The sequence below is a fragment of the Thermobia domestica genome, unplaced genomic scaffold, assembly GCF_964235325.1.
Source record: "Thermobia domestica unplaced genomic scaffold, izTheDome1.hap1.1 HAP1_SCAFFOLD_1093, whole genome shotgun sequence".
Taxonomy (NCBI): domain Eukaryota; kingdom Metazoa; phylum Arthropoda; class Insecta; order Zygentoma; family Lepismatidae; genus Thermobia; species Thermobia domestica.
This window is the reverse complement of record NW_027656803.1, coordinates 16,085-34,387: the sequence shown is the minus strand read 5'-3', so window position 1 is coordinate 34,387 and position 18,303 is coordinate 16,085. Positions and strand designations below refer to the sequence as shown.

Below are 18,303 nucleotides of genomic sequence, written 5' to 3'. Positions count from 1 at the left end.
TTTTCATTTTTTTTTATCACATAAACTTGGAGAGTTTTAGCATTTAACTGTAAGATTTGAAGCTATTTGGAAGATTAATAAAAAAGTTACAAGGAGTTGTAATCGTTCACATCATGTTGAATCACGCTCTCTCTCTCTCTCTCTCTCTCTCTCTCTCTCTCTATATATATATATATATATATATATATATATATATATATATAGATAGATAGATAGATAGATAGATAGATAGATATAGATATATATATATATATAGATAGATAGATAGATAGATATAGATATAGATATGTATGTATAGGTGTGTGTGAGTGTGTGTTTTGTCATCCATTACTTATGCGATTAAGTTCAGTGGGAATTTTAATTTGCTTCAGGTGACTCAAATAAATTGACTCTAGCATATACTGCAACCTTTGTTAATGTTTTGAAAGATGAGTTAGAAAGGACTAAGAAAGACAAACTATCTTTCCCTACGCACACTATAATAAAAGTATTATTACTCAATTTCATAAAGAACGAGAGGCCAAATTCTATGGTAATAATGTAATTGGAATAAAGCGCAGCAAATTTGTTCCGAAGTTAATTAAGCATGTCTACTTGAATTTGTTATGGCCAAAATCAGAAGATTAGTAATGAAAACAGCAGATATCTTTGCTTAAATGAGGTATCATCCTAAAATGTAGATATTTGTTATGTGTCCTATCCTTTCAAACTTCACGACCCGCCACTGGTTCATATTTTTATCGGCATTAATTATTTATATATTTTAATCTTTAAATAAATTCCATGAGGGTAACTCGTCCTTACAATCTTCTAATGCTATAAATGTAATACGCAGGTATTTTCGTTGTAATTACAGTATTTCATACATATAAAAATACTACTTAACTATAATACTTCTCTGTAATTCTTACTAGCAGTGTTAAATTCAGCATCACATTGCAACCAGTCAACCCAGTAACTGAATGCAGGTATCATAAAATCTATTGCCCACGTCGCTATCATGTTATAGTACGAACTTATAAAGAACATGACCAAGACCATGGAATAGCCAAGACCTGAAAGTTAATAAAATTATGAAATACAGTATTTTATTTTTGAAACTAAGTAGCAAACATAATTGCGAAATGAATTAATGTCAGTATTTCTTATAGTGATTCACTTTCTAATTTTAAAGCTAGTGATTGTTCTTATATCTCTATAATAACAGAAATCAAACATCATTATTTTTGGCTGTCTTGCAGATCAGTTTTAAATGTCAACTAACTCTCCGAAAGAGTACCGAATATACAGGCAAGCTATAATTTGTCTAGCATGTAATAATTATTTATACTGTAAGTCATGGGCGCCAGCAGAAGGGGACAAGAAGAGACAATTGAAGACTTTGGGGCAAAAACCCGTTAAGTCCAAAAAGTGAAAGTGAAAAGGATCCACAAGAGTTTCTCCTCATCCGATTTTCTTCAAACTTGACACCTAATATTATATTAGAAAGAAAATAAATCGACACGTATGTTTTGTTTCTTTCGAAAAATAGGTTTAGGGGGGGAAGGGCCTCTTTTCAAAAATGGGTCCCCTTGATTAAGAGGGCCACATTAAATAAACGAAACTCTGCCGATACAAAGATGACTTCAAAGTAGGAAATACGGGTCTTGTCGTTTTTTTCGAAAAAAGGATTGTAGGGGACAATGTTCTCCTTCGAAATGAAAGAGGACTTTGCTCAATTCTTACGGAAATTGGATTTCGGTGGAATTGCTTCAAACCGTGATATGTTATAGATATGGTGTTCTGAGAAAAAGTCTCAAGGGGAAGAACCACAAATCACTTACAGTTTGGATACTACAGGGCCACTTTTTTGAAAACAGCCAAAGTTAACAAAATTCTTGATTTCAGTATAAATGGCTAAAACCGAGATATGTTGTAGATATTGTGGTCCTGAGAAAAAGTCTTAATGAGCATAACCGCCAATCACTAATTGTTTGGCCACTACAGTTCCACTCTTTTGAAAACAGCCGAAGATAGTGATATTCTGGATTTAAATGAAAAAAAACTCAAACTGTGATATGTTGTAGATGTGATCCTGAGAAAAAATCTGAATAAGCACAACCGCCAATCACTGACCATTTGACCACTACAGAGCCACAGTTTTTAAAACAGCAGAAGGTAACCTTATTCTGTATTTTGGTAGAATTGCTTGAAACCATGATATGTTGTAGATATTTTGATCCAGAGGAAAAGTTTTAATGAGCAAACTACTACTCACTAACTGTTTGGCCACTATGAGGCCACTTTGATTTTTTTTTTAAGCAACTGAAGATAGTGATGTTCTGGATTTCAGTGAAAATAACTGAAACTCTGATGTTATAGATATTGTGACCCTGAGAAAAGATCTTAATTGGCACAACCACTAATTACTGACCGTTTGGCCACTACGAGGTTACTTTTTTGAAAGCAGCCGAATCGAAGATACTGATATTCTGGATATCGGTCAAAATGTCAGAAACCGTAATACGTATGTTGTAGATATCGTCATCCTGAGATAAAGTGTTAAAGGTCACTAGTGATGAGCAAATGCAAGACCAAGACCAAGACCGGGGCGGTCTTGGTCTTGGTCTTGCACATCAAGTCTTGGTCTTGGTATTGCACTGGAATCCTTGGTCTTGGTCTTGGTCTTGCACATCCAGTCTTGGTCTTGGCCTTGCATGCAAGAGTCTTGCAAGTCTTGCATTTAAGAAATCTCAAGCTTTTCATAAGTAAATTTTACTCTGGATATAAGGGATAATAAATTCTACATTGTGCCAATAGTAACGGAAATACAATGTATGTTTCTAAATGTATTATAGTTAACTTGGTGTAAGTATGATAATAGTGTACAACATAGGTGATTACCTTTATTTTTTTAATGGGTGCCCACGCTTCACTACTTACATGCCTAAATCACAACGTTTCGCAATCTGTTTATATTTTTTAACAGATCCAACACTCCATTGGTTCCCAAACTGAGGAAGATACCCTTGAGACGCATGAAAGAAAATCAAGACGGTACAGACTATTGAAATACCATGAATTGCAAAATTAGTTTTACACTCTAAAGACGTCAGATTTTTTTTTTTCAACCACGATTAGCTAATCCTTGTATTAAACAAACTTCCAATTAAATATTGAGATTTTCTTTTACTGATTCCAATATGTACTCTATGGGACATAAACATGGACATTACGCAAAAGCGACTTAAAAAAAACTACAGACTTTCGAAATGTGGGCATGGAGAAAAAGGAGAGAATTAGCTGTGTTGAACGTAAAAGGAATGAGAAGGTGTTAGAAATATTAGCAGTAGCGGAAACAAAGAAGAATTTTAGATATTGTTAAGAGGAGGAAGAGGAACTGGTTAGAATATTGGCTGAGGAGGAACTGTATTATGAGGGATGTGCTACAGGGTATTGTGGAAGGAAAGAGAGTTAGGGAGCGAAGGAGACTGTAGTTGAAGGAAAGTATTAAAACAGAAAATTGCTACGTCACGCGTCAAGACGAAGAGACTAGCTGAGGAGCACCGCACGTCGAACCTTCTCAGTTGCAGCAAGTAACCTGCCAATAATGACAGAATAGCTATGATGATGATAATGACATGTTTAGAAACGTTGACGAAAAAAGAGAAAAAATTAAAATAATAATTATTATAATCAAACCTCTAATATTTTAGAATAATTTGAGTGAAAACTAAAAATAACTCAACTGTCTATGTCTTGTATAAACTCAATTTCTATAAATATTTTCGACCTGTATTAGAATACAAAATAATAGCATCAAACTCCCAGTTATTTGAAGGCTCACTTGTGAATATGGATTACTAGCATCAATTACCTACTTCGTTGGGTTAAACTAAACAAAATAGTAATATATTTCGTTAGTCAGTTACTTTTCACTATTAGTAAAGCGCTGTCTGATATCAATCATTTTCGATTATTTTTATATTTCTCTCCCCTCCTTCACCCCAAGTTGCGGGGCTGAATTTGGATTTAAATGGCATCAGAAGTGTCACTGTTTGTCTCAGAGACACCAAAAACTATAGATTCGGCACTAATATCGGTAATTATCAATAAACTTATATATATCCTCCCCCCATGTTGCGAGGTACGGCATCGGAAGTGTCATTGTTCATCCCAATGACCTCGATAACCATGAGTTCGACATTAATAATAGTCATTTTCGATAATTTTTATAAATCTCCTTCCTCCCCAGGTTGCGGTGCTGAATTTGCATTTAAACAGGACAGGAAGTATCAGTGTTCACGTTAGCGACGCCGAAAACTATGGATTTGACACTAATATTTGATCATTTTTACCATTATTATGCATCTCCCTATTCCCAAGTTACGAGGCTGAATTTGGTTGTAAACGGTATCGGAAAGTCAGTATTCAACTGAGTGACCTCGAAAACTATGGATTCGACACGAATATTCGTCATTTTCGATCATTTTTATATCTCTCTCCTTCCCTCCGCTAAGTTACGGGGCTCAATTTGATTTTAAATAGCATCGAAAGTGTCACTGTTTAACTCAGCGACCCCCAAAACTATAGATTCCAATTTCGGCCATTTTCGATCATTTTAAAATATCTTTCCTCTCTCCCTCCCCTAAACTGCACCGTTAAAGTGATATGACAGAAACCATCTCAGGTCCCATCCTCATCTATGTTGAAAACGAGATCGAGTTCGGTCGGGTGGTTCAAACGTTTTATTTTATATATATGATGTGAGGGGGTATATATATATATATATATATATATATATATATATATATACCCCTCACATCATCTTCCCCTACGTTCTACCATGAAAATGCAACCAACTGTAAAAAAAAATCTTTGCAGGACCGAACCTCATACATGTTAAAAATTTGATTGAGATCGGTTCAAGAGTTATTAAGTTACAAACTTAGTCATTTTTAATTTTGTTCATATTGATTTTATACATCTCCCCCTCCTCCTCCTCCCCTTCGTTGCTCCGTCAAAGTAAACTGACAGATAACACTCCAGGCTTGAACCTCACCTATGTTAAAAATTGATCGAGATTGGTCGTTTGGTTCAAGAGTTATTTATTATAACTCCCCCTTCTCCCGTACCCTAAGTTTTACCGTGAAAGTGAAATGGTGAAAAGACTCCCAGGCCCAAACCGTATCTATGTTGAAAATTTCATCGAGATCATTCGGGTGGTTCAAGCGATTAGTAGTCACAAAAATACTTTCAATTTTATAATATAGATTTACTGTAGTATATAATATTATATCACTTAATCTTCGATGTGCCGCATACCTGAGGAGGCTAAATTATTCAACGTACAAGCATCCGTCCATGAAATCAAACTTGCGATTACATGTACTAAGTTCTTGTCAATGTCATGAAAATGTTATTTCGATATTAATTTTATGAGAACACATTAAAAATTTCCAACGGATGCTCGAGTCTCGGAGCCAAGGCCATACCCATGTAGTCGACACCTATGGTGTATGGTATTATCGATGTTTAATACTACATTTCTCTTTAGTTTTGGAAGAAGAACACCACTAATATGCTTTGAAATGAAATGAAGTATCTAGTTTAACGTCCCACGATTATGCATCAAGGGTAAGGGAGACGGTAATGAAGAGAAATAACTTAAATGTGGAATGAAGAAAGTAGGAGGAAACAGAAAAACACTCAGAAAATCCACGTACACAGTGTTTGTCCATCAAAAAAGCTCACATGGCGCAAGATGACACCTGTGTGGCTCGAAAACGAGCAATATCTGCAGAATACGCAAATACCTAATTCAGAAAACGACATACTGTAGTTATATGTTACAGGGACAGATCGACTCACACGGATTGCATAAACTACTGGGAACACATTCACTCCAGCAACATTTTTACTGAAGCCAAGAAATCCATCTCCTTCTTTTTTACATTCTATATTAAATATTCAAGTAGTGTCGGTATTTGTGCAAGACTCTTGCGCAAAATCTTGGTCTTGCTCTTGCAGGTACGGTCTTGGTCTTAGTCTTGGTCTTGCACTCCCTGGTCTTGGTCTTGGTCTTGCATGCAAGACTCTTGCAAAAACTGCAAGACCAAGACTTTTGCGCTCATCACTAAAGGTCACAACCACAAATCACTAATCATTTGGTCACTACAGGGCTACTTTCTTGAAAACAGCTGAGTATAACGATGTTCTGGATTTCGGTAAGGTTCAAGTAAAACTAAGATATGTTGAAGATCTCATCATGAGAAAAAGTCTTAATGGAGACAACCTTCGAAATATGGCAGTCCAGATTTTGTAAAACAGTCGGGTGTAACGATATTTTCGATTTCGGTGTAAATGAATGAAACTGTGATATGTTGTAGATGTCATGATCCTGAGAAAAATTATCTAGGGCTTTCCAGGGTTTTCCTTTGTCCCTTTAGATGAACATCTTAATGTTGTCTATGTTTAAATGATACCGGCCGTTACTCTCCCCATCCCTTTACCGGGTTGTGGGATACGACTTTTCAGGGTTTCATGCAATTGTGTCAAAATTCCAGTGTCCTTACTTTCTGCTGTTTAAATAAAATGTGGCCCCGTAGTTGCCAAATGGTCACTGATTGGTGATTGCGTCCATTTAGACTTTTTCTAAAGGTCCTAAAATCTACAACATATGACGGTTTCAGTCATTTTTACCGAAATCTGGAATGTCGTGATCTTCGGCTGTTTTCAAAAAGTGGCCCTGGTGCTTATTGAGACTTTTTCTCAGGATCACAACATCTACAACATATCACAGTTTGTTATTTTCATCGAAATCCAAAATATCACTATCTTCTGCTGTTTTCAGAAAAGTGGCCTCATAGTGGCCAAACGATCAGTGGTTAGTGATTATGCTCATTAAAACTTTTTGTCAAGATCACAATATATACAATATATCACGATTTCAGTCATTTTTACCGAAATCCGGAATGTCGTTATCTGTGTCTGTTTTTAAAAAAGTGGTCCTGTATTGGCCTAACGGTCAGTGATTTGTGGTTGTGCCCCTTGAGAATTTTTCTCAGAACACCATATCTACAACATATCATGGCTTCAAGCAATTCTACAAAAATCCAACTTCCGTAAGGATTGTGCAGGGTCCTTTGTCATTTCGAAGGGGCCATTGCCCTTGTATCCCTTTTCTCGGTAAAATTATAAAACTCGTATTTCCTACTTTGAAGTCATCTTTCCATCGGCAAAGTTTCGTTTCTTTAATGTGGCCCTTTTAATCAAGGGGACCCTTTTTGAAAATGGGCCCTTTGCCTCCCTTAACCTATTTTCAGAAAGAAACAAAAAATATGTGTCGATTTATTTGCTTTCTAGTAGACCTATAATATTAGGTGCCATATTAGATTAGATATATATTAGATTTGCGTACTCACCCACTGCAGCGTTAAATGTATTTATTGTAGTTAATACAGTGATGCAGTGTGAGTCAATACTAACTGTTTTACAAGAATTATGGAACTACGTGCAATAGTGGTCTAAGCAACAATTTAAACTTTAAAAACACATGTTTCTCAAATTTTTCTATTCTATTCTGAAATTTATTTTACAGAGCTTGTATTTGGTAGCTAATACAACGAAACGCTCAAGTTCTACGCTGCACTGTAGATTTGTACCTACTAATTGTTGAGATTATTTTAAATTTTTAAAAATTTTTATTTATGTAGTGGATCTAGAGAAATAGATGTTGATTAAACCACTATTGCCATCAGATCCATAATTATTGTGTGCATCTAGCTGTGCATATTCGTGACTTCGCTCGTGTGGCGGTCTTTTGGCCTTCATTGGAAAACTCCTGTGGGTGTTTAAACAGTAGAAGACAGTATCCGTCAGTTTCCTTTTTATACCTTAGTTTCAATGGCTACATACAAAGTATACTTGTAGTGAATTGGGGTTGAAGTTCTGCAAGTAGTCTCTACAAACTTACAAAATTTATTGAGAAATTGATAGAATTATATGAAATTTAAGCATCTTATAAATGAGAAAGGTAATAAAAGTCATCATTGTACAGTGACTACTTACGAAGGAAAACTAAGTTTAATCTTGAACTATATCAAGATACGTAGTGATGCAATGGGGGGCAGAGAGATGCTGATTCATAAAACATGTGAATTTATTTTACAATATTATTACATACCGGGATCTCACCTCTTATAATAACATAAAAATACGAAATGCAAAATATGCTCCTTACCGTGTGGTACTCCATAAGAAACACATGATAAAGTGAAGTGCTATGTGAAGGCAGTCTACAAAATGGTTATGGAAGTGTCGCAAAATTGTGTCACAAGCAGACATGTGTTTTTATGAAATATTAAGTGTTTTTCCACTACCTTCTCTTATGCGTATACCAATCATCGCTGACGCGCCTATTCTCTACAGACACACCCCGCACTAAGGGACGTCAAGGTGCGCTTTTCCCCCGACTCCGTTACATAGAGCATTCGTGCTTTCATTGGCCACCTAGCACAAGTAGTGTTTCCAAGTCGTGTCGTATTTTATACACACCAGTTGTTATGTCAAGTTATATTCTCTCTCACAGTGAAAGATAAGTAAACAAGTTTATAATTTCTTCGAACATCCTTTTCGGTATTTCTGAATATGTCAGAGTTTGCAACACTTAACACTACCTATGCGCAGTAATACAATATGGGTGAATTCGTAGTTAGTGAAGAATAAAGAAAGCAAGAAATTAAGAAATAGTTTCAAAAGTAAATTATAATTCAGGCATGGAAATCAGTTCAAGTTCAGCTCCTATTAGCACGCTGAGGGGGGAGTATTAAATTGTGAAACGTTAAAAAAAAAATGAAAATGACAAATATTAGTCTCAAATACATAGCTTGCAGGGTCCCTAAGTCGATTGATAGCAGTTTTTATGATCTTTAGATTTACGTCCAGCCTCCAGTAGCAAGAAGACCCCCTAGCACACCCAGGGAGAGTGGAAGCGATTAACATAATATGCTGAGGTGAATAGGGTGAGGTGAAAACCTCCAATGCTGTTTGAATTCAAATTCAGCCCATTAGTACCCCTGGTGGAGGAGGGTGAATGTTGGCACGAAGAAAATAATCAAAAAAATACATATTAGTATCGATTGGTAGTTTTCAGTGTCCCTGGGTTGATTGCCGACAATCCAAATATCATTTAAGTCTACGTTTAACGTCCATTATCACCCATGGAGCAGTAGGAAAGGGTTTACATAAAAATAATTAAAAACGACTAATATTTGTGTTGAATCTATTGTTATTAATGCCACTGAAATTTTACAATCCCGTTAGCGTCAAAGATCAAGATAAGCCAACATTGGCATGTTAAGAGAGAAGGAGTGAAAAATACAATATCCCAAATGACCGAGATTAGTGTCGAATGCTTAGTTTTGGTTCGTTAAGCTATTAGATTACAATAGTCATGATATTCAAATTCAAGTTTAGGCATGAAGGAGCATATCAGATGGATTGGGGCAGTGCCAAAGGTATTACTTGCACATCTATAAATATTTGGATTTATACCCAGGATGACCCCGGAACGTCTAATACACCTTTAACCAAACTTGGTAGACATATGACTTTCAATCTCAAAAGAAATATTCTGGCTGTAACACGTACCAAGGAATGGAAGTTGAGAGAGGTGAAATGTAAAAATAATGCAAAATGTCTGACATTAGTATGCAACCCATAGTTTTCGGGCTCGCTAAAATAAATAGTGACGCTTTCATGATGTTTAAGTAAATGTTCATTCCCATCGGTAGAGAATGAGGGATTGAAGTGAAAAATAAAAATGTCAATAATTACAGAAAGTTTTGTCGAAGCCACAGTTTTGTGGTTTGGGAATTCCAATGTTTTTTGAAAGATTCATTGCAAAAGCAAGTTGGGCTTTTTGATCATATCAATTTTATTGAATGTATACTTTATGGGAGGGTGTATCGCAGAGTATCTTCTGTATTTTTTCATAAAACTTTCATTGGAATAAATATTCTAAGAGAAAAGGAATTCAAATCTTTCTAACATACCTATTTTCCCCGTGGTAGAACAGGCATTTGAGGTACTAAAGATTAGTGTGTATGTCCATGTGTTAGTAAAATCTGTTTAGTATATAAAACTATCCGTCTTTCTCGGTAAACACTAAAGAAAATTAATTGAACAATTGAAAAAGAACTCAGAAAACCGACATGCATAAAATAAAATTTTCTAATTGAAAAGTAACTATTAATATTGTAGAAGCAACACGAAGTGGAATTCTTAATCTTTTTTATTATAAAAGGAAATTACCAATCAACTAAGGTGATAAATTTATTTAAATACATATGTCTTCTGCCGTCTTAGACATTAAAGTTTCTTGGCACAGTCAACGTTAACTCCGTATTAAGCTCTGCTCGAGTATACAGGGTATATTATGAAAGTAATGCGTGTGATTTTATTGTGACGCAACTATCAATTGCAGCGCGGTAAAACTGGTCGGACAATGTGGCGGGGGGTCTGCCCTTCGAACGCAGCCGGTCGCCAGTTTGCTCCAAGCAGTGTGAGCAGAAAGACATGACTCCACGTGAAGTGTTTTTTTCGACTTTGTAACACGGCGCGATGAAGAGTTCGCTTGAACAGCGATACGCAATCAAGTTTTGCGTGAAACTTGGGGAGAATGCAACCGAAACATTCCTAGATGCTTCAAGAGGCCTTCATGGACGTCTGCATTTCAAGGTCACAGTCCGGGAGGTGGCACAAGGCGTTCAAGGAGGGCCGGAAGAAGGTCACCGACGAACGCTGTTCTGGACGCCCAACAACGACCCGAACCGACGGAAACGTGGATCGTGTGCTCGAAGTTTTGCGTTCCGATCGTCAATTGAGCATCCAGCAAATTGCTGACATCCTACACATGTCCACGTTTGCGGTACATGGGATAGTGATCAAGAATCTGCAACCATGCCAATGCTCCCAGCAACACCCCGGTGTACCCCATCCATTTTACAGTCCCGACTTCGCTCCGTGCGACTTTTTTTTGTTTCCCGGAATGAAGAAAGCTGAAGGGAAAGCATTGGAAGACAGTGGAAAACATCCAAAAGCATGTTACAATGTTCCTTAGAGACATTTCCGTCGAGGACTTTCAAGGTGTCTTCTAGGCGTGCCAGACACGTCTCCGTTAGTGTTGATGCAGGGAGAGAGTATTGTGAAGAATTTTAAGCATTTGTACAGGTCTGATCAATAAATGTATTTTTCCCAGAAAATGCGCATTACTTTTATAATGCACTTTGCATAAGTGAATTGTACGAGGAGCAAGCCAAACATTTTTAGATACTTAAATTCAAATAGCGATCACGTACTGAAAAGCATCATGTTTAAAAGTGTATGTCCTCTAGTGGTATTATTAGGTAGTTTCTATTAACAAAAAGAAAACAAATTATTAGTGCAATATATTGACAGAAATGACACTTAACCCGGCTCGTCTCATTGAAATCACTCAAAAAGAATTACATTTTGCATTGAAAGAAGCGTGTTTCTACGCCCACTTCTTGATCCCCACTCCCCTGGGCTGACAGGTATGTTACTTTTACTGCATTTTGGACTAAAAGGTGTAGATAATTACATCTAGTTGCATTTAATGAAAATTTTACTCGATTTCAGATTTCGCTGTTGCAGAATTACTTTCTATATTCACATTAATATAACTTCTTGCTGTAGCATCTACAGGACACTAGCAGAAACTTATTTTACAGTTTATAAATTGCAAGAAGATAAAACAGAATAAGTTAACAGATCTGTAATTTTAAAAGAAATAATATTAACTAAAAACCATAATTTCCGTGTAACGTGGGTTCCTTTCACCACGGCGAATTTTCAAGTTCAACTTCAGCTATCTTCAAAAATAGTAAACCAAAGATGTAAGGTTCGAGCCCCCAAGCCAATTTTCGAAAACAAAAAAATTGTGCAGATGTGATTTTTCTTCTTTTAAGTGTAATAAGATACGTTGAAATGTTATTAAGTGTAGAGAAAATAACATTGATTGAAATACTTAATGATACCATATTTTGGAACTATATATACATATCAGTACACGTATTTGTCATTTACGTTTCAATACGTAAAAAACGTCGCCAATAAAAGTAAAGATAACGATCATAGTTCTCGTATCCTTAGAGGAATAAAATGACAAGACAAAATAACAGCATTTGCAACGGATATGAATGTCATTCTCTTGAAAATTCAGTTATATTTCTTCAGAAGAGTGTTCAAGTTAGCACAGTGATGAACCATGGAACAGCTCGTAAGGACATGAGTTCGATTCCCTTTGGGTTAAACCTTGTACTATGTAACGCTATTTTCCTCAATGTATGACTATTTATGTAAAATAATTACATTAAAATAAATCAGTTAACGAATAATTATACATTCATATAATCATTTTAGGACATAAGAAATTATGTTTAAAATATAACCTCTGAGACGTGGTAGATATGACAGAATGTCGGTATATTATATGTGAACGTTAAATACAAATTAAGAAAATCGTGTAATAGTAAGAAATAAATTTTGTAGAGTATTGTAGTCTAGCTATTTGCCATACGGAGATTCTTTTTCAATATTATCATTACAGCATGTGATTTACGTTCTTAAAATATAGTCAGAGGCGTAAAAAGAATATGCGGACATAAACAGAGAATATCCAAAATCGAATCGTGGTTCCAAACAAAAACTCACGATACCCAAAACCATTTGGATAGAAATTCACGATCACCACAAGTCACTTCTAAGAAATTAAATTATACTTTAGTAAGGAAATCAGAACAGGACTTTTTTCTAAAGGTTTCATTTCAATACTCTGAAACGTTTTTGTATATGGAAGCGGTGAGGGTTTAGTCTCTCTTTCTCTGTCTCTTATCTATCTATCTATCTATCTATCTATCTATATATATATATATATATATATATATATATATATATATATATATATATATATATATATATATATATATATATATATATACTATGTGATCAAAAGTGTCCGGACATTACCCAAAACATACATTTCTCATATTAGATGTATTATGCTGCACCTACTGCTAGGTACTCATTATCAGCGACCTCAGTAGTCATTAGACATCGTGAGAAAACAGAATGGGGAGCTCCGTGGAACTGACGGACTTCGAACGTGGTCAGGTGATTGGATGTCATTTGTGTCAGAAGTCTGTACGCAAGATTTCAACACTCCTAAACATCCCTAGGTCCACTGTGTCTGATGTGATAGTGAAGTCTAAACGTGACGGGACACGTACAACACAAAAGCGTACAGGCCGACCTCGTCTGTTGACTGACAGAGACCGCTGACAGTTGAAGAGGGTCGTAAAGTGTAATAGGCAGACATCTATCCAGACCATCACACAGGAATTCCAAACTGCATCAGGATCCACTCCAAGTACTATGACAGTTAGGCATAAGGTGAGAAAACTTGGATTTCATGGTCGAGCGGCTGCTCATAAGCCACACATCACGCAGGTAAAAGGCCAAACGACGCCTCGCTTGGTGTAAGGAGCGTAAACATTATACGATTGAACAGTGGGAAAACGTTGTGTGAAGTGACGAATCACGGGCCACAATGTGGCGATCCGATGGCAGGGTGTGGGTATGACGAATGCCCGGTGAACGTCATCTGTCAGCGTGTGTAGTGCCAACAGTAAAATTCGGAGGTGGTGGTGTTATGGTGTGGTCGTGTTTTTCTTGGAGGGGGTTTGCACCCCTGTTGTTTTTCGTATTACTCTCACAGCGAAGGCCTACATTGATGTTTTAAGCACCTTCTTGCTTCCCACTGTTGAAGAGTAATTCGGGGATGGCGATTGCATCTTTCAACTCGATCGAGCACCTGTTCATACTACATGGCCTGTGGCGGAGTGGTTACACGACCATAACATCCCTGTAATGGACTGGCCTGCACAGAGTCCTGACTTGACTCCTATTGAACACCTTTGGGATGTTTTGGAACGCCAACTTCGTGCCAGGCCTCACTGACCTACATCGATACCTCTCTTCAGTTCAGCACTCCGTGAAGAATGGGCTGCCATTCCCCAAGAAACCTTCCAGCACCTGATTGAAAGTATGCCTGCGAGAGTGGAAGCTGTCATCAAGGCTAAGGGTGGGCCAACACCATATTGAATTCTAGCAATACCGATGGAGGGCGCCACGAACTTGTAAGTCATTTTCAGCCAGGTGTCCGGATACTTTTGATCACATAGTATATATATATATATATATATATATATATATATATATATATATATATATAGATAGATAGATAGATAGATAGATAGATAGATAGATAGATAGATAGATAGATAGATAGATAGATAGATAGATAGATGTTTGATGGGTACTGTAGATATGCCATAAATTAACGATATACAATAAGGAGTTAATATGAATAAACTGTGACTGATGAACAGGCCTATTTATTGTTGATGGTATGTGATATTTGACTTCTTTCAGATCAGTTTGCATATCCTAGAGTTACGTTAATTATATTGTTTAGAACAACTAGCTTTAAAAAACATGTATCAATTTTAGAGTTACCGCTGAATTTTAATTCATCTCCAGTTCATGTGTTCCTATTTTATTAGTTGTAATTTAGTGTAATTTTTGTATTTTTAATTTTTGCATAACAATATTATTATTATTATTATTATTATTATTATTATTATTATTATTATTATTATATAATTAGTTTAACAAAATAATAATAAGCAGGCTTTTTTCTAATGCAGTATGGCATATTTTAGTCAGTGTTATTATAAAAAGATGTTCATATAGCTGTCAAGTAAGAATATGTTCTTGCATCTACATAAAGCGATTCACAATAAAGTTAGCGAAGCATATCAATTTTCCAATAAAGTTACAATGCGCATGAAAGGATATAGCAGCACTACTATTATCAACCTATAGTTCTAAACATTTACGATGACTGGGGAAAATCAGAATGTGCAATAATAATAATAATAGGCTAATAATAATAATAATAATAATAATAATAATAATAATAATAATAATAATAATAATAATAATAATAATAATAATAATAATGGTAGTAGTAGTAGTAGTAGTAGTAGTAGTAGTAGGCAAAATTTAAATAATAATATTTTTTACATATTCAAAGTTTCGGTCCTAAACGTAACGCGTTACTTGCGTTACTTTCGAAGTAAGGTATCAGTTACTTTCCTGAGGCAAGTACGCTTTACTTTTTAAGGGAAATTGAAGTACGCTGTAACGCGTTACATTTGTAGAAATAACTTACCCAACACAGGGCCGGATTTCCCAATAGGCCCAGTATTCCCGGGCCTATGGGCGCAAGCTCCCAGGGGGCGCACGGCCGAGAGAAAAAAATAAAATCAGGCTAATAAAGCATTCTGATTTTGAAGTTCATTGGAACAAATAATTGTTGGTAAAGTTAAACTATTTTTCAACATTATGCATAAACTTCGTTACAACATTGATTTCAAACACAGGAGAACTGGATGTATTTTTTTAATAAAGGTTTTTTGGAAAGTAACTTTAACCAGAGTAGGGGGCGGAAAAAATTATTGGGCCTAGGGGCGCCAAAAGGCTAAATCCGGCCCTGAAGTGGAGTATAATAACGCTCTAACGCTCTAATAAATACTATATAATCCAGGTTAAGTATACGAATAAGACCTGGATAACCGTAATTGTAATGCACATCACACGTGCAAAGAAATCTTACAATAAATGTTACTAACTCTCAAATAATGAAAATTTTCTACCCACCGTGAAATATAGGTGATATTTTCTTGAATACCTCAGGTGCACCAAGACTCACATATTGTCCAAGCGCCATTTCCATAAAGAAAAGTGGTAATCCAACACAGAAGAACATGATAAAGTATGGAATAACAAATATACCTTTAAAGAAAGTGCCAAAATTTATTACATTTCATAAACAATCGAGGAGGTGAAATATGACTCCATATTACAAGCTAAATAAATTTTAATCTTAAGGGATGGAAGTTTTCTATATTGAATTTCAAAATTCGTTATATTTTCTTTTCCTGAAACTCAACTATTTTTTACAACTAATCTACTCTATTTCAACAAGTCTTAGAATTGAAATATTGACTTTCAATTATCTCCGTGTATAAAAGAAAAAGTCTACTCACTGATCAATGCCAAGGCTATACCTCTTAAGCTACAAACTTGAAATTTCAATAGGACATAAGATGTGTGACGTAAGATACCACAAAGGAAGGATGTTTGGAAATTCGACAGAGAAGGGAGGGAGAAGGAGGTGGTAATTATTATATTAAAATGTCCAACATAAAGGACATGAAATTCGATAAGTAGACTCATCATTTTAGATAACAAGATAAGCTTTCCAGCGTTTTTTAAAATATTTGATCTAGAAAGAAATGGGGGTAGTGTTACAATTATTATTATTATTATTATTATTATTATTATTATTATTATTATTATTATTATTATTATTATTATTATTATTATTATTATGAAAATGTCCATAACTCAGAATCTCTTAAGATTAGAGACATCAAATTTCGTATTTGGACTCTATATTTAAAATAATTAAACATAGGTTTCAGCCTTTCTTGATAGAGTAATTGCCGTAGGAATGAGAGGCAGAAGTTACAATTAATAAATAAGGTATCCATATCTCAGAATCCCTTAGATTTACAGACATTTAATTTCATGTTTAAACCTTTCATTTAAAATACTGTAACTACACACATGTTCCAGCATTTGTTTTTTAAAATGTTTAACCTAACATGGAAGAAAACGTGGTTAGGGCTGTTTACTAAGATGCTTCACAAGATGTCTTCGAATTTTGTGCGAGAGACTTCAAGTTCAGACGAATTCTGCATGAAAGGTGCAGAAGAGAGAATGCAACACATTCCCCACAGTAACACGTGCTGCCACTTGCTAGTAATTTTATGTTAGACTTGAATGTATTGCTGTAATAGACAGGGCTTGGAAAATCCACTCGCAGGGACGGCACTAAGGGTGGGCGGGGGTGGGCGACCGCCCACCCAATGAATGGCCTTGCCCACCCATCCGCCCACCCCAACAGAAGTAGAATAATGAAGGTGACACCCTGTATCAAAAACAATCGGTATTACTATTGATTGTAATGTAATAGGTTCTAGGACCCTGTTTAACTCTGCAATGAACAATGATTTTATTTACAAACATAATTCCAGATACAGCTGAACTCCAATTTGCACTGCAATAAGCAGTCTTCACCATAAAAGTGAACATTTCCTCTCATTTGAGAAAATTGAACCGCTTGCACGTCATTATGGATGTGATGTCGATAGTGTAGAGTAGTGATGAGCGCAAGAGTCTTGGTCTTGCAGTTTTTGCAAGAGTCTTGCCTGCAAGACCAAGACCAAGACCAGGAATCCCGATGCAAGACCAAGGCCAAGACCAAGGGGTGCAAGACCAAGACCAAGACCAAGACCAAGACTATACCTGCAATACCAAGACCAAGATCAAAACTCTTGCGCAAGAATCGTGCACAAGTACCGGTACTACTTTATTTTTTTATATAGAATGTAAAAAAGATGGGGGGAAATCATTACATCTTCTACTTGAATTTCTTGGTTTCAGTAAAAATGCCGCTGGAGTGAATATGTTCCCAGTAGTTTATGCAATCCGTGTGAGTTGATCTCCCCTGTACCATATAGCTACAGTATGTCGTTTTCTGCATTGGTTTTTCGCATTTTCTGTAGACATTGGTCGTTTTCAAACCACACATGTGTCATATTGAGCCATGTGAGCTTTTTTGTTAGACAACACCGTGTGCATGGGTTTTCTTGGGGTTTTTCCGTTTCCTCCTGCTTGTTTCATTCCACCATTTTAGTTATTTCTCATCACCAACTATTCTACCATTATTAGCAGGTTAGGCCTACTTGCTGCAACTGAGAAGCTTCGATGTACTGTAGTCTCTTCGTCTTGACGTAGCAATTTTCTGTTTTAATACCTTCCTTCAACTACAGTCTCCTTCGCTCTCTCCCTCTCTTTCCTTCCACCATACCATCTAGCACGTCCTCATAATATAGTTCCTTCTCATCCAATATCCCAACCAGATCCTCTTCCTCCTCTAAACAATATCTAAAATTCTTCTTTTCTTCCCCTACTGCTAATATTTCTAACACCTCATTCGCTTTCCGTTCAACCCAGCTAATTCTCTCCTTTTTTCTACACGCTCACGTTTCGAAAGCCTGCAATTTTTTAATCGCTTTTGCGTAATGCCAATGTTTCTGCCCCATAGAGTAC

General features: G+C 36.0%; 1 protein-coding gene across 1 annotated transcript in view; it reads right to left on the bottom strand.

Moving 5' to 3' along the window:
* Positions 1 to 911: 911 nt before the first annotated feature.
* The window catches only part of LOC145677608 (sodium-dependent serotonin transporter-like), a gene marked incomplete at its 3' end in the record, with an annotated part of 28,461 nt that continues 11,069 nt past the window's right edge, over positions 912 to 18,303 (bottom strand). Inside the window, exons 2-3 of the mRNA XM_081748059.1 lie at positions 15,784 to 15,918; positions 912 to 1,055 (exon numbers count right to left, since the gene is read on the bottom strand). Of these exons, the coding sequence (XP_081604185.1) occupies positions 912 to 1,055; positions 15,784 to 15,918 (279 nt within the window). The remainder of the gene's footprint in view (positions 1,056 to 15,783; positions 15,919 to 18,303) is intronic.